General features: G+C 48.7%; 2 protein-coding genes across 2 annotated transcripts; one reads left to right on the top strand and one right to left on the bottom strand.

Annotated features, from left to right (window-relative positions):
- Positions 1-11,168: 11,168 nt before the first annotated feature.
- On the bottom strand, positions 11,169-13,770 carry LOC108165086. The gene is made up of 2 exons (XM_017301137.2): positions 13,538-13,770; positions 11,169-12,672 (listed from the first exon to the last, which is right to left on the bottom strand). The coding sequence occupies exon 2, from the start codon at positions 12,612-12,614 to the stop codon at positions 11,424-11,426; it is 1,191 nt and encodes a 396-aa protein (XP_017156626.2). The 5' UTR covers positions 12,615-12,672; positions 13,538-13,770; the 3' UTR covers positions 11,169-11,423.
- A 4,916-nt stretch (positions 13,771-18,686) lies between these two features.
- LOC108158109 lies at positions 18,687-20,699 on the top strand. Its single transcript, XM_033386048.1, has 2 exons — positions 18,687-18,850; positions 19,278-20,699. Exon 2 carries the CDS (start codon positions 19,337-19,339, stop codon positions 20,591-20,593), a length of 1,257 nt encoding a protein of 418 aa, XP_033241939.1. The 5' UTR covers positions 18,687-18,850; positions 19,278-19,336; the 3' UTR covers positions 20,594-20,699.
- The last annotated feature ends 6,175 nt before the right edge of the window (positions 20,700-26,874 follow it).

Here is a 26,874-nt window from a genome sequence, read left to right as displayed (position 1 = left end):
GGCCGCGACAGAGAGGCGATCGCCAGAGATGGCGATGTGTGGCGTGTGTCCCCACCGATCCTCCGCCGGTGATCGCATCCTTCGGCCGACTGTCGTATTAGGGCTTCGATTTGAATCACAAAAGCCGAAAGCCAATTCCCAACTAATTCACAATTCAAATTCATATTTAAATTCATATTCATATTCCATAATTATAAAGCCAACCCCTCTGGCAGTGGCAGCGACTGTGGCAGGGGGGCGCACACGCATCGGGGCGGTGAGATTTGGATTATAATTTGATATTTTGTTGGGCAAAGTATTAGCATTTAAATTGCCTCATTAGCAGAGGCTTTCCGAGTGCAATGTTCTTTTTTTTTTTCCTGCGAGAAACTGGAGTGCTCCTGCTCCTGCCCCCGATTCTGATTGAGATTCCGATGCCGATTCCCGCAAAGCTCTATATAATTTGATTAATCAAAACAAAAAACAGCAACACGCAAAGGGGGGCCGAGTCCCGGATCCTGGCACCGATCTCGATACCGATTCTCAAGCCAATCCACGCCCATTGCCATGGTCGTGTCGATAATTTAGAAATTAAATGTAGCTCGCAGCAGCATGAACCGAAAAGGGAATAGGATCTGGAATGGGATCCGGAAATGGGCATCGGTGTGGCAAGGCTATGGCGATGGCGAAAGTGAAATGCCACAAATACACAAATCAAATCTAATCAAGCAAAGAAAGCAGCGCCAGAGCGAAAGACTTTCCCAAGGGGCAGGCCGCGAGGCAAGGGGTAGCTGGGCCGCAGCCTCAACGGGGGTAGGGGCATGCTCACCCCTCGGCGCTAAGAAAGAAAAAAAAAAAACACCAAGGTCCTGGTCTAGTTTTCTTTTTTCCCATTTTTTATTCTTCTGTTGTTGCAACTGCAATTACATTACATTTTTTGGGATTTCGATTTCGTTTCGTTTTCTTTCGGACCCAACACCGAGCCAGGGACTCACGCCACGGCCAGGCCGTGCTATGGCATGGGGTGTCCTTTTGCCATGGGTGTCAAGGATTTGTCCGTTTCCTTATTATAGTGATTTCTGTGTTGTGTTCTGTTGTTGTTGTTGACTGGCTGGCAGGCCTTGTAATTATTTAGTTTACGTTTTTTTCCTCTCTCTTCCATTCCTTGCCTCTCCTTTAATTTCCTGCCTTCCTCCCGACCCGACGAGTATTATTTTTGTTTTCTTGCCGCACTTTTTGTTCTCTGATTGAATCGCAGGAATCGCAGGAATCGGACCCAGTGGCTTGGAAACTTTCAATTTCATGCTTAGATTTTGTTCCCATTTTTTGTTGTCAAATTACAAAAACAATGCTTGGAAGTGTACATAAGCCTATATATAGTACAATACTATATGGTATATAGTAGAGCTCCCCATAAAATGCCCCATTTCAAAGCCAACAATCATGGGGGATACATATACGATAGGGGCGGAGCCATATAACAGGAGTCTGGGCAGCTCTAGCGCTAGACGGACAGACAGACTCTATCGACTCGGCTATTCTTGCTGATCAAGTAAATATATATAGTGCTTATGGGGTTGGAAACGCTTCCGCCTGCATTCCTTCCATTTTTCGCACACTCTTTTCGAGCATCGGGTATAAAAATCAAGTGCATTTTCCCTTAAAATCATTAAATAACATTATAATTTCTCTCTCACTTACCCATAATTTTGTTCCGTTGCGTTTTCCGAGCTTGCATATTAGGCATTCGTTTATTAATTTAAGGTGAGGCACAAGACGGCGGAAGTTCGTGTCAGATCAGCATCATTGGGAGTGCCTCACCCTTCATGAACTTCACTTGGAACGAGAGCACTCATTCCTTCTTGATTCTCTTCGCACTGCATCCCACTACTACTCGCGTGTAGTGGGAGGGGGAAAGGGACAAAACTTGACGAATTTTAAACACGCACACACAAACACACACACATTGCTGGAACTCACGTGATCAAACGGAAAAAAACACAAAACGAAACAAAAACACATTTTTGGATTTTTACACATGAAAAAAAAGAATTTATGCAAAAATAATATGTGTTTCTACGTATATATCAAATATATACATATGTATATGTTTATCAAACTTTGCCGCATTTTTCCTTCGCCGAGCTGCCTTTTTTTTGCCATTTTGCCTCTTCCCGTGTCCCCGCCCTTGATCAAACATATTTTCCTGCATTAAAACAAACTTTTTTGTATTCAATCAGCGAACCAATACACTGAACTTCACTTTCCACACCTGCGCTACATTTTCCGAGTTGGATTTTTCACCATTTTCCCGATTTTCCCGGATAAAAACGCGGAGCGGACTCATGACGCACGCTTTGACCGGGTGAAAAAATTTGTGTGAGAGCGGTGCAAATGCGTCTATTCTTTGATCTACTCCTTCTCTTCCAATTTGCACTCACTCCCACGCTCTCTCGAGTATTTTTGCCCACGATGAGATTATGCAAGGTGGTCGGTCCGCCTACTCTCTTTCGAGACTTTTTGTACGCTCAGCGGTACAGAAGGAGAGAGAAGAACAAAGTTTGCTGGTGTGATGACCAAAACAAGACGGGAGCGGACCACCTTGCACGATTTTATCATGGATTAGCAAAAGCACTCGGAGAGGGAGTGGGAGAGCGACCAAATAGGAAGAGGAGCAGGAGATCAAAGAATGAACGCACTTGCACGGCTCTCACTCAAATTTTTTCACCCGGTCAAGGCGGCGCGTCTGTAAGTCGGCACCGCGTTTCAATTGGTGAAAATCGGGAAAATGGTGGAAAATTCGACGCGAAAAATGTCGCGCGGGATTGCAGTGAAGATACGAGGTGTACAAAAAAAGTGTTTTGGTGCAAGAAAATGTGTTTGATCATGGGCGGGGGCGCAGAAAGTGGCGACGAAGAAAAAGTGCCGCAATTTGTGATATGTACATATGTATATTCTTTTAATATAAATATACATACGTAGAAAAACATATTATTTTTGCATAAATTCTTTTTTTTCATGTGTAAAAATCTAAAAATGTGTTTTTGCTTCGTTATTTTGTGTTTTTTTTCCGTTTGATCACGTGAGTTCCAGCAACGTGTGTGTGCGTGTGTGCGAGTGTGCGTGCTTGAAAATTCGTCAAGTTTTGTCCCTTTCCCCCTCCCACTACACGCGAGCAGTAGTGGGATGCAGTGCGAAGAGAATCAAGAAAAATGGTCGAAAAGGCAGGAAAATGCAAAGCCATATGTGAGGAGAGCCAGAAGTTTGGGAACAATTAAAAACAGATCGCAGCAAGTGTGAAAATAGCACAAGAAAACATTTGAGCGAAATACTTGGGTGCTACCTTTCCACGTGTGTTTTTTTTTTTGCTTTTTTTTCTGCGTGAGTTTGAGCAAAGGAGGTGGTCATCAAGACGGCAAGCAGTGCAAGGCGGAAAGCAGTGCGAGGCGAAATGGAGTGCAAGGCGATATGCGTAACAAGTGAGTGAGCTCTTGATATCATAGATACATTAATATTTATGTTCTACGGAGATCCAATATGATCTTTAAGACACATCTCTATTCGAAATTATTATTATAACACTTTGTATACTTTTTTAGGTAAACTCCGACTCCTATTTTCCCTAGATGCATGCACGTACATATTTCATAATAAGGATCATCCACAAAATGCTTAAATTTCCATTGACAACCGAGGCATAAGAACACCCAAGGAGACGGTGCAACCGTCGGAGAAGACCTGTAGCAGGACACGTCTTACCGAAACAACGAAAACTATTTTTAAGTTAAATCTAGTGGAAAATCCTTTATTTTCCTTGTCTTGATCTGAGCTTTTCCTTAGCCTTGCTCATATCTCAATCAAAGTCCTCGGGTTGTTCCACCTCAGGTCTGGTCGCCTTCATTCCACCCTTTTCTAATACATTTGTAAGTGTTTCCTAGTCAAAGGAAAACCCCCCGAACAATCTCACATCTTAGTTTTAGATCTAAAACTTAATCGAGCACGAATTACTTGTGACTTTTGCCATCTGCCAGGATGCCCGATGCCTGTCCCAGATCCAGTCCCAGTGCCAGCTTCCATACCATTTCCTAAGCAAGTTCCCAGCCCATTCCGCTGGGCTGGCAATTAGTTAATTAAGCGCAACTTCAAGTGTCCCACTCGGAGATATATCACACGAGAATCGTTTCTTGTTGACATTTCTGCAGCATCATCCGGGACATTTGCATATTTAATTGAAGAAGAAACCAGGACAGGACAGGACCCAAAGCGACAAAGCGGCAAAACGACAAAAAAAAACCCAAAACTATTTTCATAATAAAACTACGAAAATGTCAGGCGAAATATTAGAAACCGAAGAGGAAAAAATCAAATTAAAATCAAGTAAGAGGCCGGCAAAGAGGAGCGTAGCGGAGCGGATCGGATGAGGAGAAGGAGAAGGAGGAGGAGAACCGCGTTCTCCGAGAAGTACGCAGAGTCTCTGGCTGGTGACGACCGAGTGGAAACCCCGCGGCGGCCATCAATGGAAAAGGGTTAAATGCAAATGAAAGGATACGAATACTCTTTTCTTCTTCTTTTTTTTTTGGGAACAAAACTGAGTGATTCGGGAACAGGACATGTACGGGAATCTCAACCCTCGAAGCGGTTGTCAAAGGCTCTTGATAGATCAGTCGCCACTGGAAGAACTGGAACTGGTATTGCGGACGGTGGCACATGGGGCTCCGTCACCTGGGACGACCAGAACGATGGTGGTTCAACAAAATAAAGGTTCCTTCAACTTGATGCGAGATCTTCTCTACCTACAAGTAAGGTAAGTACTTACCTATGAGATATTTATTCCTATGTAAGAATGTATACGAATTAAGAGGTACAATCAGTACATGTTTCTGTGCTACCTTTATGGGATTCTCCAATCGAAAAAGAATATCAATCCAAAGCCAAACCAGCTTTTCTATAAATAAGAGAGAAGAATAAGTACCTTTTCTGCCCAATGAATCTACAGAAGAATTCAAAGCCTGAAGGTAAGTAAAACCATGAAGATGCAAGAGAGAATACGAAGTACCTTTCCTACCCAATGAATCTAGAGAAGAATTCAAATGCAAAACAAATCTAAAGGTAAGTAAAACTATGAAGATGTAAAGCCCTTTCTTTGACTTCAACCTCGAAAAGGTAAGTGGTTTAGTTCTCTTTGTTTTCTCCCATAAATTGGGGACTGGACTCTGTCCACCAACAACTAATCGCCTGGAATCGGTTTCCCTGGCTGTCATATCGCGGCTTGCCTCGTGATTGATGCTTCAATTGTTGGGTGGAATCAAGGTTCAGCCACTGGCCCGTTGTGGGCTGTGGCCTGTCCTCTGGTTATTTTGTTTGCTGTCCGCTGTCACAACACAGTTGTCAAAGGGTTGGAACAATGGCTGACCGGCCACTGGCCAGGAAAAGCGCGTGCCGCTTGCGTCTTGGGAAAATATTGAACTTGCCCGAAAGGGAAAACCTACTCGGCCTGGCAGGCGGTCATTTGCAACCCTTGCCGGCTGCCCGCTGGTCAGCAGAAGGAAAACGAGCCGAGCAGCAGCAGCAGCAGCACCGGAAAATGCAGCGTGAAAAATTCGAAAGGAAACATAAAAATCGACGCATTTGATGAGGGTCGATGAGATGACGACAGACCAACACACAGAGATAGGGAGATGCCCAGCAAAGGAGGGGAGGGGGACCTCCACTTAGCATTGTCATGCGGAAGGATCCCGGGGCTATCGTCTTTACGACGAGGATCTAAGGACAGCAGCAGGAGCAGCAGGTTGCTCCTGGGGCCACGCGCCACTTATGTAAATGTCAGGAAAATGCCATTGATGGCACCTGCATTTGGGGAACAGGTGCTGGAGGAGCGGCTGCCACAGAGCGCCATAAAACTGATCTATGATCCTGTCGTATTCCTATCCACATTTCCATTTCCATGTCCTCTTCCATTCCCATCCCTATTCCGATTCTGCTGCTGCCCAAGAAATGAAAAATCACCGTGCCATATTGCCAGGGCAAACAATTTGAATAGCCATTCCCTTGGCCACTTGGCCCGGGCAAATGTTGGATGTGGAAAACCAACTGGAAACGTTGGTGTCTGGAAAGGAAAACTCTGAAAGATGGAGATGGAGATGGAGGGAGAGGGTGTGCGGCATGTCCTGTTTTAGACGAGGCAGGAACGGGATATGCCGCAATTTATGCGTCAGTTGCAGCGAAGCGGAAAACTGGTTCGCATTCGACACAGGATACAGCGAAGGAATCCTACCTCGGGATTAGCACTTCAGGCAGGTATAGAGAACCAGAACCAGAGCCAGAGAGGGAGAAAGAGAGAGAGAGAGAGAGATGTCTAATGAGCAAATGATGGAACCTCTTTGCTATAGCCCGATGGGAACTGATCTGTATCGGAATCGCAATCGGGATACGTGACCATTTATTTCTAGAATTTATCGAATGCTTCAAGAAACCAGAAATAACGCTTTACACATCTTGAATCGGAGCAATATGGACTGTTAAAGCAAAAGATCAGTAGAACAAGAAAGTATTTCCCTTGCATTTTTCACCTCCAGCCTGGTTCTGACTTCGCAGACAGCAGCTGGAGATGAATATGGACCTATAGATGGACCTGTACCTGCGACAAGTGGCCTGGATTAGGCCCAATAAATATGCAAAAGCCATTGGAATTATGTATACAGCCCAAGGCAGCGACTGGCTGGATACAAATTGGAGCAGGCAGCCAACCAGCCAGCCATTTGCACCTGTAGACAAACAGACACTGGCTGACTCCTCGCGTTTCCCTCTATCGATTGCTTATCGAGGGCTCCGAAGGAGAGCAAACTAATGAAGACAGGTGCCACGAGACAGCAGAAAAGGATACCCAAGCAGAGAAGAGAATGAGGGAATGAGGGCAAGGAAACACTCGTTTTCTATACTGTATATTGTATGTTTTCGATGGTACCCCCATAGTCCAGGGCCCAGAGGCAGAGGCAGGTTGATGCGAGTGCGAGTGCGAGTGTGAATGCCTCATAATTTAGGATATTTCATTTGCAACCAGCATAATCAGGCTCTGGCTAATTTCCCCACTGAATACGCTAATTTTCGATTCCAATACCGATTCCTTTTCGCACATGTCGCACGACGACTGCACAACGACAAAGCGAATGGGAATTCGAATATGGATATGAGTATGTGAATGCGAATACGAATGTGAGTGGTATTGAATGGAGGAAGGGAAGGGTAGGGAGGTACGAGGGACCCGCATCAGCTGCCATCGGACCAAGGTGCAATTTTATGACTCCGTTAGGATGCGATACCGAACCGATCGCTGGCTAATCAAAATTGTAGTCCCTCCTTCCTGCCTTTCTCTCATTGCCACACGCCCCGAAGGTTTTCCCGATTTTAATGACAATTTGATAAAGTCTCTTGCGATTTATGTGTGGATGGATGAAGTGAAGATCCATCCATAAAAATTTCCATCCCGCTCGTAAAAACATCAAATCCATGAAGACTTCTCGCAACTCCCAGCCTTTGTTCTTTCACTTTTACTGCACTTTTACGTACGGACGTACATATATCGATTGCAGCCCCACCCCAAGAATTTTTTGGGGTTTTACGACCCAAATTTAAGGGAGAAACAATTCATTAGGCATACACAAGTACACACTCGTATATTTCGAAACTTTTTACACGTTTTTACGATCCATCTTTGTGGGCAAACATTGCGTGTACCCCAGACCCCAGACCTCAGACAAGGATTATCTGCGGAGCCATAAATGCCGTAATGGAATGGACGCAGAAACGGAGGGGAGGACATTCATTAGAAATATTTCAAGCAATTGTGTTTTGATAACGAAATATGTACGAGTATGGGTAGCATTTGGCATTGGTTTGGGTCTTATGGGTTCAGACTCATTGTTTCTAAGTTTACGATCATACGGAAATATTTAAAAATGTATTAATTTATACAGTATTTGATTCAGAAACATCTACTCCAAGGATTCAGTGGTATGAGTCGTACATCTAGAGAAAAAAAGCCATACAATTCTAGAGTTCTAAAGCTTTGAAGGACTGAAGGTTTTAGGGTATTGCTGCCATGGAAGCTATACCCGTAAGTCGTCAGAGGATTGAACATGCAAATGTGGAATAAATAGATCTGTGGTCAAAATGGGATCAAATGCGATGAGCGAAAGTCCATGACCGCATCTAAGCCACAAGACAACAGACAAAACAAACAACAAGTTCACTTCAAATTGGCTTAAGTGCTCAAGATCGGGTCCTCGACTCGACTCGACTCACTCCTTTCATGGCTCTCAGGAATACTCTCACTCCTTTCCATTGCCTTGGGTACACAACAGAAAAAGAGAAAGCAATCTGCGTGCGGCAGCATCCTCCACCTTTGGCCCTTTTGGCTGACCGTAAAGATGTTTAATTACCCCGGTCGGAGAGAGACCCTTTCTAATCCCGCCCAAATCGCTATAAATGTATCTATTAGTTTGCATTTGGCATTGTCTCGAGATAAAGTTTGTCGTGCAAACAACATTTACATACGCAATCGGAATCTCAAACGGAATCTGTAGCCGAATCTTGATCGGGATCAGCAGCAAGGACCAAGGACCAAAGACAACCCTTTCTACTTTCGGGCTATGCAAATCGATTGGATTGTTTGATCTTGCGGTCTACCCCTGGCCGGCTCCTCTGACCCGACGACAACCCTTTCACACAAGCGATGGCGGAGGACCCAGACAGAACCGAACCGAGGCACCACTCCAAGCCGAGAGTCGGAGAGAGACCCAACGTGGGGGATATCCAACATTCAAGTTTAAAGCTAAATTGAAATGAGAAATAAAATTAAATTGCTGTCACCGAAATGGATAGAGCAGGGACACACAGGACAAGAGCGGGGACATTTCTTTGGCGCGAAAAACCAAACACAAGATGTCCCAGAGCCGGAGAGGGAGAGTGCACACACACACACACACGTCACATTGATTAATCGTCGAGGATCAGACGTGGTCCTGCCTTCGCGACAGTCTTCCTTGAGCCGTGCCTTGAGCTGCCGTGAAATCAGAGCCTTCTGACAAATACAAATAGTTTTAGTTGGCAAAAAAGCGACTACTTTCCCCCGATCTTGCTCTGATCCTCCCCTGATCTGCTCTGCTTTTGGGCTCTGGTCTCGGGGGCTACTGTTCCCATTCTGCCACTTATTACTTATTGCTCATGTCAGATGGGATTAGGGAACTACTGTCCCCTCGCCAGTGCTCCATTTATTGACAGTTGCGATTCATTCCCGCTCCCCTCTGACGTTGATTGAGTTGCTCGGACGGAAGGAAGGCATCTTTCGGCAAGACTTGAACTCTATCTTTCACAGCTCCGCTAATGATCGTTATCAGACTAGTTCTTCCTCCCATTCCTCTCTATTCGAGGGCAGCTGTTATCCAACAAAAAACAGAGAGAAAGGAAGGGATATAGATTGCTCTTTAGATTTCCTAAGCTATCTTCTGCCGATCAATCGATCGTTTCCATGCATATCTTTGCAGATCTAACGATCGTTAGTCGCTATCTTGTCCTTCTTTTGGCGGATATATGATATAGATATAGTTTTAGACTGAAAGGAAATTCTTTTACATAAAGACTGGAAAATATTTTGCGCGAATTTCTCTTAAACGAGTATGTACATCCTTTTAGTCGGGGTAATTTCCGGCACTTAACCCTGTTAGGCCGAAAATTGCCCCAATTTGAAGCGGCAACATGTGGCAAGAGGCACTTGAAGCACACAACTCCTCGTGCCACTATGCAGCGACTCCCACTCCTATGCCAAACACTCAAGACGATCCTCGATGCGTTGGCGGAATGAGTGTATCACGTGCCACAGGAGACGACGACAGCTGTCCCCGAGGGCTGGCACTGCCCTCGTAGGACGCATGCCACGATGCGATTTTGTTTCCTTTTCCTCGCTGTCCCGCCGCCTCGCTTCCTCATTCTTCATTCCCATTATTCCCATTCTTCCATTGACTTCTTGCAGTCCCTTTTGGCGCAATTTTCGGAAAGGTGTTCCGGCTACCGCCGACGCAACGTTCGGGCTCTTATGTGACATTTAGCACAGCCGAAGGACCGAAGAGCCTCAAATCAGAGCAGAACAGAGCGATCCTCAGATCCTTAGCCTCACATCCACATGCACATCCACCTATTGGGCAGCTGGCATGGCCGGGCGGAGGAGCGGGAGCGGGACCGGCTCAATTGAGCGAACAGAAGCCGTGCAACAATGGATGGGATACGATCCGATGCAGACAATGCCCTGTTGCCGTTGCCGTACCATTCAGAGGCATTTACTTAAAGGCATTTAAAAGACATTTAAAAACGCAACAGAGCCTCGGGGAGCAACAGCCCACGCCAACAGCCAGTCCTCGGCAGCAGCTGCTGGACCCTGCCAGGATCAGAGCGAACAACTTTCCATATGTCTCCTCCAGAGCTTGCATAACTTGGTCACGGTCTATGTATTGGATCGTACTCTCTCGAGTACAGCTAACAAGGACCTTGCCGAATCCCGTCCTGGCCACAAAACAAAAACACGGAAAACCAACAGCGAAAACGAATTTTCGTATATTCTATGCAAATTTATGGTAATGCCAAACCGTTTTGTAGTCCGCTGCCTGGCCATTTCGTGGTGGTGCACAGGTGCGTGATAAGTGCCGTGTCGAAGGACACACAGGATATGCCGTATCACTCAGCCAGTCGCCCAGTGCGCGGGGGGTGGGTCTCTCCCAACCCACACGATGTCTGCGTGCCTTACCGTCCTGCAGCGTTCGACTAATCGGCAATGTCCGATCCGCGTCCTCACGAACTCAGAGGCGGAACGACTCTGACTCCGAATCCCGTGAGAACTGCACTCTGCGGATAGTCGAGTGCCAAGTAGTCCTAGCAGTGAAGTTCCTTTGTGCGAGAAGCTCTAAGACACTATAAGACTTGTTTAATATATCCATAGGGGATCTATAGGGAATATCTGGAAGATAACAGCCTCGTTCTGAACTTAATATTGTATCTTCAGCCTCTTGGAGGCCATAAAGAACTCGATTTGCATTTAGATGTTCTATGGATCTTTAACTCAACACAGGACTCCTCCTCCGGGGTGGTTCTTTCTTTCTACCCTTTCCACACTCCCCAGTAGAAATACCATATTATTTCCGATGATTATTGCTCTAAAAAGTTTTATTTCCAAAAAAAATCTTAATCAATTATAAAATCTGTTTCAACATATCATTATCTTCGGGGGATATATATGGTTATGGATACCAAGGCAAGTCTGCGCTTTTAGCCACATTCTTTCTAATGTTTAAACAAAAATACTCCTCCAACCAAAGTGTAACGAAAAAAGTGGGAAAAATTGGAACAAACGTTATCTGTCGACAGCCAAAGATGAGTCTCCTCCGAGTCGCCCTCCCTCACTTCTCCACGAACAGATCTTCCTGGAAGGAGAAGCTCAGCCGCCGCTTGGTGGCTGCCTCCAGACCCATGCCCAGGCCCAGGCCGCCACAGGCGCCCAGCGATGACAACGAGTCCACTTCCTCCTCGAAGTCGCAGTCGCTGGTCGAGTTGTGGCCGCTGTCGGGGCTGATGTGGCGGATCTTCTGGGCGGAGCGGGCGGCCGCCAGCAGCTTCTGGGCCGACTGCCGTACGCTGGAGGAGATTCTTGTCGCGATCTTCCGTTTGCGCCGCACCACGCGCTGCCTCCGCAGCTGCAGTGATCGCCTCTTCCCCTGGGACTGGGACTGGGACTGCGGCTGTCCATCGACGGTAGCCGGCTGGGGGGAGCGCACCTCCCGCTCCTCGTAGCCACTCGCGTGGGGTGACCTCCAGTACTCGCAGAGGTCGCTGGCCGGGTCGAAGGCGGGCCGGTAGGTGGGCGAGTGGGTGGCGGCAGCGGCGGCGGCGGAGGAAGAGGTGGTGCTGCTCAGGGGGTGGTGTCTGTGTCGCTGGCGCAAACGTTGGCGCGGCTGCCTGGGGGCCGGCGCCTTGCGGGTGCTCTCCAGAATGGCGTCGATCATCCGCTCCAGGGTCACGTCTCCCATCTGGCTGGAGCTGGGCGTGGTCTGGCCGCTCTTCGTGGCAGGGGCCTGGGGCACGGGCAGGGGAAGGGGCAGGGGCTTCAGCTCCAGGTAGCGTGGCTTCTCGAAGTAGCTGTCGGGGATGCCCATGCCGCGGAGTGCGAGCAGCGGACCCGGTATGATGGCCGCGCTCGGGGAGTACTCCGCCTCGAAGGTCGGCAGCGTGGAGGCGTAGGCGGTTGGGCGGAGTGTGGGCGTGGGCGTGGGCGTAGTCAGGGGCGAGGACATGATATTGCTGAGGTCCTTGAGCAGCGGGGTCCGTGGGTGCACGGGCAGGGAGCTGGCTGGCAGTGGCGTCGAGGTCAGCTGGTTCTCCTTCCCCTGTCCGTGGGCGAGGGCCAGGCAGAGGGACTTCCGCTTGAGCTTTCCCCGCAGGGCATGGAACTCGCTGTAGCTGCTTGCCCCTGATCCTGCTGCTCCTTTTGCTCCTGTTGCTGCTGCTGATGTCTTGGGGTTGGTGGCAGCTCCCTCTGGCAGCTCCTTGGCCAGGTACGAGGGTCGGGGCTGGTTCACAGCCCACTTGAGCATCTTGACAGCTGCGATATCTCTGGATATAAGTTGTGGATCGGGTTGTGCGTGTGAGGATCTGAAAGTAGCAAAGGAAGATCGGGCTAGTTAGCAATTGTCTGCTGGGGTTCTTCGCATTCGATTTAGAGTGTGGCAGAGTGTGCGAAACCCGAACGAGAGGGACATGTGACACTGGCAAACCCGACTAACGTGTCGCAGGGAACGGGAACGGGTTTCGGTGGGGTTTCTGCAAGGATTTCGCACAACTTCGCTGCCGGCAGCCGGCTGCCCCTGATTCCTGCCCCTGCCAACAATGAGGACCTTGGAAACAATGGAAAAGCGCGCAAAAGCTTGCAACTAGGTTCTGGTTCTGGTTCAGGCTCTGGCTAGGGCAACGGCAACGGCAACGGCAACAGCTACTTCCAGCTGCGACTCGTGTTTTGGGTGGTAGGAGCGGCCAAAATGGTGGCACTGCCACACTCTGCCCATCTCGGGCCACTCAAGACCCTGCTCGGAGATGCGGAGATCGGAGAGAGCAGAAATGGAAGAGGAGGAGGAGGTGGAGGACTCCGATGCGTGCTAGCATTTTGCGCTTTTTGCAGCCGCTCTCTCGTTTTGGTCTGAAGAGCACTTATCGGCCACTCGGGCACTTGGCCCGGGTAGCCCACAAATAGCCCAAAAAACAATAACAAAATAACCCCGATTCCGTACCCCCAAATCGGAATCGCACGCGCGCGAATTTATGAATTTTTATGCGATTTTTATGGGGTGTTTTTAATTAATTTTCTCACAGACCAGAGGCCCACCACTCCACCACTCCCCTGCTTTAATGCATTTTTAATGTTCTTCCGGAAATGGGAGTACGAGTCCGAGCACGAGCACGAGCACGAGTACGAGCACTCGTATTTCCACTCGATTTCTCTTTCACTTCACTTTATCTTTACCTTTTTTCTGCCGTTTCTGCTGATATCCAAAGTTGCAGGAATTTCCTTGGTTTTTCACAGTCAAAAAAAATTCAAATAACTTTCGTTTGCTTTTGCTTTTGCCTTTGCGAGAAAAAAAACAACAGAAATTTCGAAAAAATCTAGAATTTCGGGCAGATCGCGCTGGAGACGGGTAACGAGTACGTCCCGAAGGTGCAAGAGGTGCAAATGTGACTGATTTTGCCTCTGCACGCCGCATGGCGTGGTCACCTCGGATCGGCTTCGGCAGCGGCTCTCCCTGCTTCGGCAGCGACTGTCCTTGCTTCGGCAACAGCTCTCCCTGTGCTCTCCCTGCTTCGGCAGACATCGGCTTGCCTCGGCCAACGACTCTCCCCGCCACCACCTTTGGCTCTCTCTCTCTCTCTCTGCTCTACCTTTGGATGTGAGATTCTGCATTCCTGTGCACTCTCTGGCGCATTCCCTTGGAAACCCCTTTGCACCGTTTTGAATATTGAAATTTAAGTTCGGATTTCAATCGAATATGCCCTGACAAATAGGCCATCAGCATATTAATGGCTCTCACGGGGTTCTCGTTTGCCATTTGGATAAATTGTAATTGATATACATTTTCCGAATATTGATCGTTTTCTGAAGCAATCATTAGATGACAGTATTTTGTGAAAAATTGGCTCAAATGTCTTTGGATTTGATGGAGATGGCCAGACGGGTTCTATCCCTAGGTCTGACTCATCTGAAATTAAAGACATTCGCTTAAGGAGACATTGTGATGATAATCACCCAATATCGGGAGATACTAAATGCGGGGGTTATTCCGTTAAGAAAGTATATGGTATCCCCTCCTTTGAGCCTTGAGCCTTGAAGGCTCGAAACAGAAGGCTTTAAAACAGATACAAAATACTCACCTTAGTAATAATAGAAGGCAGCCAAGGGGGTTTCCAATCCATGCATTTCATGATTTCTTCCTTAAATTTCCTTAAACGAAAAAGCTCTTATATAACATTCTGTCCAATCTTTTCATATGCACGTACATATGTCCCTCCATCGAAACTTTGGCGTGTCCTTAAGATCCGCATTCCTTAAGTTTCGATTACATCCTTGGATTTCATCTCTCCGCCCGGGGGCTTCTGAGTGGCACATTCAATAGTTCAATAAATCCCAGCTCTTCACATCGGATCGGGCATCGGGCATCGGGCTACCCAAATCAATCAAAGTAAATTATGAAAGGCGAGCGCCTACAGTCACAGGATCCTGTGGCTGCATCTAGTCTCGGCTTTCTCCCTGCCCCTCTCCCTCCCTCTCTCCCTTTTGGCTGCCTTATCAAATAAGACGCCGGGAGTCGGGAAATGTCGGATATGCCCGAAAGGCAGCAGTACAAATATCTTGCCGGCTAAGCGGTGGACGGGGGTCCCGTTCAAATTCTGAATTATGGCCCATAATTCAGGGCCGTGTTTTAATAATTTTGCGTGCGAGTCCAGATAGGAGCAGAAGGAGCTGTGTGCTAATCCCCGAACAGCTGTCCGGCCAGGGATTGTGGATTGTGGGTCCCCGATCCCCGATCCCCGATTCCCGATCCTGGCGCTATCAGTGCGGCGTGTGATTCAAGATTAGTTTTCTTCTGTCCCTTACCTACTTTCCACTTTATCTGATGTCCTTGCCGCCGCACGTCCTTCCAGTGTATGCCCTTGTGGAGGGTGGGGGGACTGGGAAAGCGACAGCCAATCCCACTCTTCGAGGCAGAGCCTCTAAGAAAAAATAATAATGATTGGAAAAGGACAGCGAAAAATCGAAAACGGTAGCAAATCCGAGCGTGAAGTCTTAGCGTCAGGGTCGCCCCTGCCGCTGCCGCCTTGCGGATTCTACGTCTATGAAAAATTGCACAATTGTTGGGCAATTTATTAGTGGATCGCGACGCACTGTCTGCCCTTCCTCCTCCTACCCTCCTACCCTCTGTCCCTGGGTCGGGGCTCGGGGAACGGGGATCGGGCTCTGCCCTAATTTATCTTCCTTGTTCTCCTCCCTGGTCTCAGGACCTCGGCCTCAGCCCGAGCCTGAGCCTGGGCCAGTGACCAATGCGTAAAATTGCCTTTGATTCGATGCAACTGAAAGACAGATAGACGGATTATTGGTAAGATTCCGAAGGAGGGCATAAGCCATAGGAAAACGCAGCTGGCCATCCTCGGGATGCACTCCGCTCCACTGCAATATTATTGATTTATTTCCATTTTCTTCGCTTTTTCCGTAGATTTATCGTTGGTCACTCGACATGTCTGGGCAGCTGAACCGTTTCTGGTTTTGTTTTTTTGTTTTTTTTTGTGAATGGAAGAACAAATTGAGGTCCTGCAAAGCCTCTCGAGTGTCAAATTTGCGAAACGAAGGTTTGAGATTTATTATTTAAATTAAGACTGTGAGAAAGACCCAGAAATCATACATAGATGCGTATTCCAGGGCCCGGAACAGCTGGCTGGAAAGTAAATTAAGGCAGTTTTTGTATGCCTAAAGATATGGAAATAGATGGTATATTACGGGAATAAACGTTTAAGATGGTGTAAAACTTAAAAAGGAATCAAATTAAACTACAATCCAGATTCTAGAATGTGCAAGGTATACGACAAAGAAACCAAAAATAAGACCCATAAGAAAGAAACCCATCAACCCCAACTCTTTCTTCACTCTCAATATTCTATTAAGACTAAGGATAGTTTGAGGTATATTCGCGACCACTTCTCGCCTTACTAGATCGGGGGGATATGCTATGAGAGACGTATACAGATTTCTAAATTATACTTTGTCCGAATTCCCTTGTGTATTTCAGCTTTTAAATTTCAAAACTGAATGAAGAGAGATTCTCTTGAGATTATTCTCCTGGGAACCAACTGAGGGTGGTCCCCCACGGCCTAATAGACTCATATCACTTGGAGGACCTCATCCAATTGTTCGTACAGGTGCCATAGGCCATAAATTGGAACCCATTCGGTGGTCCGGAACTGATCGTGAGATCTAGGCCAGGACCTGACCCGATCCGAACCGCCGGACATTGGCAAGTGATCCGATTGCCATTGAAAGGGAATACAAAATAAATACCATTTCGCACAAAGTGCCAAATAAATTAGGCAAAACAAAACAACAAAAAAACAGATAGTAGATAGGTTCCAAAAACGGGGATAATTGACGGATCTCGAGAGACTCAGCTGTCCTTTTCTATGGGATGGTTTCTGGTCCTCTTCTTTATGAGTGTCTCGTGTCTCTCGTTGTGGCTATCTCTGTTTTTTCTCTATCTCGCTCTCTCTCTGGCTCTCTGCTGAGATTCTCCGCTCAATGGCAAGTACCCGGTATCGAAGCTTTGGATACCCTTGGAAATTGATCGATTGATCGGTATATGATATTTTTCTTCAATTTTTGGGATATCTTTGGGTGCTTTTGTCTACCTGATACAGCGATAACAGAAGGATCTGTAGGATCAGAAATATATATATATATGTACGTACTACTTATGCTCCCAGAGATGCTTCATTTTCTGGCCATCCAGAGGGTATCAGAGTCATCATAAATTTGCGCTTAAAGGAGAAAGGAGATGGGCAGAGAAAGCGGAAGAGGATGGCAATACAGAAGGCGGAAGGAGATGGAAGAACAAAGCGCAAGAAGATGGACAACGAGAGAGAGAAAGAGGAGGGGGACAGTGAAAGAGGTTGTGGAAGCGACTCTCCTGAACCACGGAGCCCCTTTTCAACCAATAAATTGCAAAACAATTGCACAATTTTCCACAACATTTTCCTGCAGCGACGCTGACGCCGACGACGACTCCTCTGCTTGTCCCATAAACAATGGGCCAAATTGTACAATCCCCCGGTTCCCACTGTAGTGTTATGTGTGCGAGTTGTCCTTTTCTTGGCGAAAATGGGAAAACAGAGACCAAGAGACAGGGGAAGGACAAGCAGCTAGAGAGGGAGAGGGAGATGGAGATGGAGGAGAGCAGAGGTGAAAGGAGCCACACGCTGAGAGAAAGGTAATTGAAAATTATGTTTTGTGGCGTAAGCAGCGCCGAGCCGAGCAGCGAAGAGAACATCTGGCCCCTCGACAGAGGAGCAGCGATATGTCCATCTCTCTCTTTCAATCAGGATTCGCACAGCTGTTGGAACACGATTGTGGGATACGAACCATATAGAATTGGATTCGGAAGACCAGAGAGAAGGTTCTGGCAGTTCCTTTACGAAAACTCCTGCAAAACCATGATTCCAATGACAGCTATATGATATAGTCAGCCGATTTTTATCAGATTGGGCTGGGCTTTGCATAAATATGTGTACATCAGATAGGAGGGCTTGAGGCTAAACTAGTCGTCTGATAACTTTGCATTATCTACCGCTTATATGGTGAGCCTTTAATGGTTTCTTTATAGATTACACCAAAGATGTCCATAGATCCAAACACAAGCCACATCTTTTGGTTGATTGAAATACTTTCCAAAACAATAAAAGGTTCCTGTTCGACCCATATTTTCTGTTGAAGCTTAAGTCTGCATATTTCATCTTATTTCAATCTACAAATCAATAATTAAACTCTTCAGAACTTGGAAGCAAACTCTTTTTCCCATGTCAACCATAAAATGATATGGTGATCGAGTCTTGCAGGTTCTACCTCTTATGCATACTGAAACCAGGAAAAATATAGACCTGGATAAGGATACAGGCCACTTTAAATGGATTTTCCAAAAAGTAAACATAACAGATACAATTTGCAATACATATAGACCAAATCGACTGATAATGGCTCTGAAGTCCTAGATAACTTTCCCCTGGAGCTGCACACATAACCGATAAATCTTACCGACTCCTGCCTGGAATGGTCTAATGAAGTAATACATCGACTGCATTCCATAACATACCAGCCATGGCCGTTCAAGGCGACATTCCACCCACTTTCTCGATTTGAAGAGAGCTCGAAACTGTTGCAGTGGAACTCGCCGGCTCACCCGCTCAACCGCTCTCCTGCTCTCCCGCTCTCAGAAAATGCAACACGTTCTCTGCTCTCTGCTCTCTCGACGTTCTCGCTCTCCCTCTGCGCGCTCTCTCTGGTCTCTGCCGCTTTTAGCGCCGTTGGCCAAGTCGTGGACGTACCCGAGCAGAGCCGAACAGAGTCACTCTCGAAACGAACTTCGCGGCGCGCAGGCGCACCACTCGTACACTCACTCGCGCCGCGTCCGAAGGAACCCCAGATCGGGCCCTGGAATATCCATCTGCAAATAGAGAAAAAATACACCCATTGAATCCGTGCAATCTGTGCTTTTTTTTGAAGTGGACAGAAATCTGTGAAGAGGTAAATGGAAGTGAAATTAAGAGGCATTTGCTGCGCGGCCAGCGATGCATGGACTTGCAATTAGGGATATTCGATTAGTATTCCACTGGAGGTCCGTGTCCAGTTCGTGTCCGAATGCAAAACGGGGTACGGCGGCGGCGACTGCCCGGGGGGAGGCTGATTGCCTGGAATTCTCTCTTTTTGTTTTCTTGATTTCATTTTTGCCGCTTCGCTGATTTGGGAATCGAAAAGGCCACCAGAAAGCGCGCCAAAATTCCCGAAAAACTCACCCGGCAACTTTTTGCGGCAAAAGCCGACCAGCTCTGGATTCCAGACAGAACAAACAGAACAAACAGAACAGAACCGCACACAGATACAAATAAGTATCTAGATACAGCTCCAGCACGAGACTAAACCGCACTTCTCTCCCCCTCTCCCACACTTGCAGCACCCGCCACCTCACCCACACCGCCAGAGACCTCGCCAGAGACCTCGCCAGAGAACAAGATGCTCAAGTGGGCCGTCAACCAGCCCCGACCCTCGTACATGGAGGAGACCACAGCCACGCCAATGCGCAGCGGAGCTGGGTCTGCAGCAGAAGCTAGACCTAGACTTGGAGCTGGAGCTGGATCAGGGGCAAGCAGCTACAGCGAGTTCCATGCCCTGCGGGGAAAGCTCAAGCGGAAGTCCCTCTGCCTGGCCCTCGCCCACGGACAGGGGAAGGAGAACCAGCTGACCTCGACGCCACTGCCAGCCAGCTCCCTGCCCGTGCACCCACGGACCCCGCTGCTCAAGGACCTCAGCAATATGATGTCCTCGCCCCTGACTACGCCCACGCCCACGCCCACACTCCGCCCAACCGCCTACGCCTCCACGCTGCCGACCTTCGAGGCGGAGTACTCCCCGAGCGCGGCCATCATACCGGGTCCGCTGCTCGCACTCCGCGGCATGGGCATCCCCGACAGCTACTTCGAGAAGCCACGCTACCTGGAGCTGAAGCCCCTGCCCCTTCCCCTGCCCGTGCCCCAGGCCCCTGCCACGAAGAGCGGCCAGACCACGCCCAGCTCCAGCCAGATGGGAGACGTGACCCTGGAGCGGATGATCGACGCCATTCTGGAGAGCACCCGCAAGGCGCCGGCCCCCAGGCAGCCGCGCCAACGTTTGCGCCAGCGACACAGACACCACCCCCTGAGCAGCACCACCTCTTCCTCCGCCGCCGCCGCTGCCGCCACCCACTCGCCCACCTACCGGCCCGCCTTCGACCCGGCCAGCGACCTCTGCGAGTACTGGAGGTCACCCCACGCGAGTGGCTACGAGGAGCGGGAGGTGCGCTCCCCCCAGCCGGCTACCGTCGATGGACAGCCGCAGTCCCAGTCCCAGTCACCGTCACAGTCCCAGTCCCAGTCCCAGGGGAAGAGGCGATCACTGCAGCTGCGGAGGCAGCGCGTGGTGCGGCGCAAACGGAAGATCGCGACAAGAATCTCCTCCAGCGTACGGCAGTCGGCCCAGAAGCTGCTGGCGGCCGCCCGCTCCGCCCAGAAGATCCGCCACATCAGCCCCGACAGCGGCCACAACTCGACCAGCGACTGCGAGCTGGACGAGGAGCATCCGATTCCCATTCTGGCAATGGGATTGGGATTGGGACTGGGCGGCGAGGAGCTGGAAGCCTCGTGCCAGCTGGATGCCATGTGGATGCAGGCGCAGGCGCAGGTCAGGGACGCCACCAAGAGACGCCTCAGCTTCTCGATGTCTGAGGCCAGCTGAGGCTCTTCTCTGGGAGACTCGAATTTTTTTTATAACTTTTTTTTATAGCCGTAAACATTTTTTTTGTCGTATAATCATTGTAAGGAATAAATCATTTTTTATGCAAGCGCAACGTTTTCTGACGAACGGAATGAAGGAAGAAAGGTTCCCACATGGCCGGCTCTGGGTCTGGGTCTGGGTCTGAGTCTGGGGTGCCATAATTTCGATGAAGAAACCACAAAGGAGCCAGCAGTTTATGCAAAACACCTCGCTCGACCAGAGGGGGCAGGGGCACCGGAGCGTGGCGCATGAGTTCTGCGGAAAGTGCACGGAAGAGTGCAAGAGCCGGGCAGAGGCCAGGTCCAAGTGCTTCTCACAGCCACAGCGATGGCTCCTGGTTTAATGAGCGTTTTAATGCTCTGATAGCGGGACATGGCCCATCTGGGCTGACGAGCACGATCACGATCACGATCCCGACTCTGGCACTAGCAATAGTCATCATGTGGGTCCAAGGAATGGTTCGGTTCGGTTCGGGAATTTTTGGCTATAATGAGGGCAAGGGGTGGGCCGCATTTGTCACTAAACATTTGTGGTCGAGTCGGGTTAAGGGAAAGGTACTACATATATGGGGTCTTAAGTCCATAATGATTACTGGGAAACGAGAGATAATCAAGGAGAAAGCAGATCCCAGATCACCATAAGCAATCCCGGCCAGAGGGTCTCACATGAATATCTATTCCTAGAGATAATTCATAGTCGCAGAACCAGAACTTTCCACTAGAATGAGTTCCCATTTAGTGACGAAAAGTCTTAAATCTAGGCACAAGACTACAGGCCTCGAACGATTAGGATTACTAACCAAAACTGGAACTAGAGAACCCCCTCAAAGACCGATTGATCACCCGCAGAGCACTAGAACTACAAGCACCAGAAGACAATGCCCACCAGCTGTTCGGGGAAGAGCGAACCGTCAATTATGATAATTGGTTGTCCAAGACTTTGGCCGAAGGATTGTCGCTGGATCGATGGTCAATGCCACTCGAGACTTGGGCGTTAAATGAGCTGTCATAACATTTTGTCCAACCCCAGATCTATGCAAATTCTCATGGGCTAGAAATGGGTTAACACTTTTCCCAGACCCCAAGCCAGACGGACACAACCTTCTTCCCATGGCAATGATCAGTAGAGCGTGAAACTTTCATTGGTCCGCAAGTACTTTGCTCGTCCGAGTAGCATGTAGCATCGACTATAAGAAAATGCATGCTCGGACGAGTTCAGCAGGGCACAGCCAGCACACCCAGCACACCCAGCACACCCGACACATGTCCGTCTCTTTGTGTGATATGACAGGAAAAACAAAGTAAAATACTTTATTATGTGATATGAATGGGCAGGATCGACAGGGTGGCCGGGGCTTTCTTCGGTTGGGCAGCGGCGGTCAAGCAGGCTGACCAGCCCACCCGAAATCACGGCGCAACAAAGCACAGGTCCGGTCCTGTCATACCCTTGTCCTTATCTATATGAACTTTCTCCAGGCATTTCCCTGGCCAAGTCGCCGAGAGGTTAACATCCGCCTCGTACCCCGTCGCCGTGTGTTGTCGTCGTCGTTGTAGTTGTCATTGTTGTCGCTTGCTGGCGTTTCTTTTTATGGGTTGTTGCCCATTATTATCTGGTTCTGGGTTCTGGCGCGTCCGGCTAATGATGGCCTTTCCCATTCCCGCTCCCGTTCTGGACTTCTCGTGTCATTTAACATGCATTTCTTTAATTTCGTTTTGATTGAAAGTGAAACGGATACTTACGCAATGCAGACATTCTGCACTGTACGAGGACGTACCTTTTTCTACCGACTGCCATCCTCCTGTTCTGGATGGTTGCCGCGTAATGAGGCCGAGAGTTAAAAGAGTCACAGTTCCATAACCGATCGTCCAGTAAGATAAAGCCATGCACGCGCTTCCTAGAAGTACCCCAAAGAATGTGGTCACTAAAATTCATTACATATCATTGGATTCATTCATTTCTCTTCAGCTTTTCAGGTTAGAAATACTTAAAAAACTATTGCCTCGTGGGTTTTACATCTAAAGTCCCATTAGACAGACGCCGAACCCCAAAAAGAACTAGTATTCCTCGCTTTTGTATTTGCTTAATATTTTTCAATTGATTCTCCTGACTTCTTAACGTCGTACTTCTCTTTCTGTTCATTCGCTTTTGATTTATCCCATGTTTGCTGGTTCTTCTGGTTCAATCGATGATTCTGCACTGCTTTATTCGGTCCATATTGTCTCTGCAACTTTCAATACTTCTTTCTATGTGTTTCTATCTCATTCTGCCTCTGCTTTCCCGTAAGTGTGTGCTTTTGCACTCCTTTTGGTGTTCATTCTCCTCCGCTCCACACGGCATTCGCCTAGATCTGGCAATTCCGAAAAGAACCAGCGGCAATATGCAAATAAAACAATCGGTAAGCTGCTCGCAGGGCTTGCCACGCAGTGGAACAGTGGAACAGATGTCCCCCTTTCCAGTTCTATCCGAAATTTAATTGAATTGTTGTCTGCATGAGTGTCATTTTGCAATTGTGGACAAGTTAATGGAGTGCCAGAAATCGGAAATCGGTCGATCGGCGGCTCTCCTCTCAATTCGAAACCCATTTGAGGACACACTTTTGTTCGCTGAAAATGGGGAAAATTGTGAAAAATCGCCCATTAAAAGCGGGCACACTTCAAAACTCTAATTGCGATTTAAACGGTTTCTCGAGTGGCGAAAATGGAAAAGCGACACACACACACACACACACAGGCACACACACATATTGCTGGCTGCTGAGGCACCCGCTTATTTTTGGACAGTGACAAAAGTCGACTCGGCATCGGATCGGGATCGGTGTGTGAATGCAGTGGATGTAGCCACTCGATCGGCTACCGGCGTCGATTGACGCTGACGCACCTTTCGACCCGCACTTTGTTGCCCGCTTCAGTGTCCGCTGGCCTTGCAACGCGTGCCCCGTCCCGCGTCCCCCGTTCGCCGTCCCAGTGCCGGCCTTATCGCGCGGCAATCGATCGAAACAGTTGCGAAAACAGCCCAGACAATGGACTGGCCGGGGAGTGCAGGCAAGCAGGCATTTGGCTCGTTCCTGCATGTCCTGTCAGGAAGTCGGAGTCAGTCGCTGTCGCGTCAACATGTGCAAAAACAGAATACACACGCAGAAATACCAGGACAAAGGACATTTAACAGTTATGCTGCTGCTGCTGCTGCCACATATGTATGTGTGTACGTTCTGCGGGTACTCCACCCCAGAGGCAGTCTAATATCCATTAGACAGACGGACACACACACGCCTGGGAGTCCTCCTGGGACTCCTCCTGGGTCTCCTCCTCCTCTAGCCAGTAGAAGGCGCTAAACAGTTTAGGCGCAGACGAAGACGTAGACGGTCGCTGGCCCAAGACTTGTGGCGAGGCTCTAACAAGCCGTATCCCTCGACAGCGCCGAAAACTCACCTGTTGGCCAGGGCATTGTCCTGCGGCTGCTTTTTTCGGTCCAATTATGCGGCAGACAACATGTTGTTTGCTGCCAAACCGCTCCACATCAAGCACACTCGGCCAGCAGCAGGTGCAAAGGTCACGGAAGGACCTTCAACCGCGGTCACAGCTGAAAATCAAGCCGAGCAGTGGGAAAGTAGGTATGTAGAACCCCATTTACAATTACAAACCCATGAAACAAATCAAACTTGATGTTTTATTTGGCTCTACCTTCAGGAAGGATCATTAGGAGGACCCACAGACATAGTCCATCTATCAAATTCTGCTGCCTCGCATGGCAATCCAAGAAGATCAGAGGCCAAGGATCATTAACATATTCACTGCGGCAGATCGCAGCTGAGAAGAGATCTGCTTCGTTTTAATATAAACAATTAAGTATTCCACGACGAACCTCTTCACATAATCAATCTATCTCTGATCCTCGATCCTCCGATCCACGGAAACCCGAAGAGTGTGGCAAGGAAAGAAGGTCACAGAAAGGAGCATCGATGTGGCTGAGGATGCGCCTGGCCTAGTCACAGGCCCCGTCGACATAATCAATCTTCTGGGCTCTTAGATCTGGATTATATGCGATCTCTCTCTCTCTCTGTCTCTCTGTCTCTCCGTCTCTCCAGGACGATCTGCATAATATCCTCATGCATCATCTTACCGACACCAAGCGACTGGCATAATTGCCAATATTCCTTGGGCGAGGCAACCCAACACCTCGGAGAGGACTTCAACTAAACAAAAAACATAAAAAAACCCATCAAGATGCAGTCACCCAGAGAACGAGACGAGACGAGAGCGAGAGCGAGGCAACCCTTGCCCTGGGAAGGAGAGCATTCTAACAAATGTTGCACATCATCATCGGGCCGCATATCATTAATGCAAATCTATGGGCCACGACCAGGACAGTACTGTCATGTCATTGAAAATATTATTATAACAATTGCCAGCAGACTGGAGACTCGACTCCCTCCCGGGGCGAAGCGCTGTGCGAAACTGTGTGCGATCTTTGTTGCAATCTAAGGAGCAGACGGGAGGATGCACTGCGATCCTTTGCTACTTCATTAAGTGCGGCTCACTTGACAGCGTCGGGATGTGACAAAATCATTGAGGATCGGCGCGGAACCCTTTAAACCCTTGAGTGATGGGGGAACGAGACCCGATCCGATCCGATCCGACCCAACCCGTGAGACACCGAATCGTCCTCTCACTTGAAGTGCGCAGAAATTTAAATGATGCCAAAGAGTTTCTGAGCGGATTAGAATTGAATCATTTGCAATTTTCCGCATTGCACTAATGAAGAAGATCGGCAAATCGGCAAAGGCCCAAGCGCCTTGAGAGAAAAGGGTGACAGGGTGGCCTTGGCCTGTCACTGGAGATCGGAGGGTGACACAATGCCCATTCTGTGGATATTTTCCGCGCGCTCTCGATCTGAATTGATTTGGCAAACAAATTTACAAACGCACTTCAGCAAAGGTCGAACCCTCCTGTCCGACTGTCAGTGCAACTTGCGGAGAGCCAGAGCCAGAGCCGGAGCCGGAGCCAGGTACAGGTAGCGTGCGTCACGCTAGACTGCACCTCGAGGCCCTGCCATATGGGACGACAGACAGGCCCTGACTAAAAGTTGCCCCACACCAACTGCAACTGCAACTGCAACTGCGACTCCTACTCGTATTTTGCATAGAGGTGGCAGCTGTGACTATGCAAAAACAAAAAAAAAGGGAAAAGGCAGGGAAAACCTCACCCAGAGAGCCAGCATCAAAGCCAGGAAACCATATCCGAGAGCCAGCCCATAACTAGCTTTTGTGCTTGCCATTTGCCATAATTGAAGTTGAAGTTGAAGCCGAAGTCCTTGCGCGACACCCAAAAGTCTGAATCAAATATCATATATCAACTTACATATCAAAACAACACGGGAACAAACAACAACAGATCGGAGCGGGAGCCAGGTAGAGTCGTGGCAGGACTTCTATTACATGGCCTCACACCTTTCGCGTCGCGCCAAGGAGCCAAGGAGGCAAAGTCAGGACACGGCAGGGCAGGGCAGGGCAGGGCACTACCCCTGACGAGACGGGACGAGGCGGCAGCTGCCTTATGCAAATCGCATTTATGCAAATTCCCAGGAGACACATGATAGGCTCCTTGCATTTATGAATTATTGAACTATTGGCAGTCTAAGCAAATATAAATTGAGCAATAAATTGCTCAAGGGTCTGCGACTCTCGACTCCTCGACTTTCCTTCGATCAGGGGCAGAGCCCTTGGTCGCGAAGGGACGCTGATGTTTTCCTTGGGGACATCGATACGCGTGAGTATCTTTCCCTGCCGCTGTGCCGGCTTGGTTCCTTGGTTCCTTGCAACATGTGACATGACATAGTCAAAATAGCAGAGCAGAGCTGAGCAGAACAGAGTCCCAGAGTAAAAGCAAGATCCAATTACGATAAGCTGCCGTGGGACGGGGCGGAGGAGAGAGGGCCAATTACAGGAGTTAGTCGCGCGTTTGATGTGCCCAAAATTGAGGTGCCGGTGCCCCCGAGTGGACACACGTGGGCACGTGACCGACGGGCACGGGACACCGGACAGCGGACAGCAGACAGCTGACAGGCGCAGTGGAAGGCTGCGCTGCCCATCATTTGAATACACCCATATAAAGACATAATGGATGTTATGCAAAGGCAAACACAGGCCCAGACGACAAAGATTGGGATACCATTCGTCTCTGGCCGTGTCAATCACTGGCAGGCGGCGGACAGCTGTTTGTGGCAGGACTCTATTGAAAGGAGCT

This window comes from Drosophila miranda, chromosome XL (genome assembly GCF_003369915.1).
Source record: "Drosophila miranda strain MSH22 chromosome XL, D.miranda_PacBio2.1, whole genome shotgun sequence".
NCBI classification, from domain to species: Eukaryota; Metazoa; Arthropoda; class Insecta; order Diptera; family Drosophilidae; genus Drosophila; species Drosophila miranda.
Note: the sequence above shows the minus strand (reverse complement) of the source record. Positions and strands in the feature narration are given on the sequence as shown.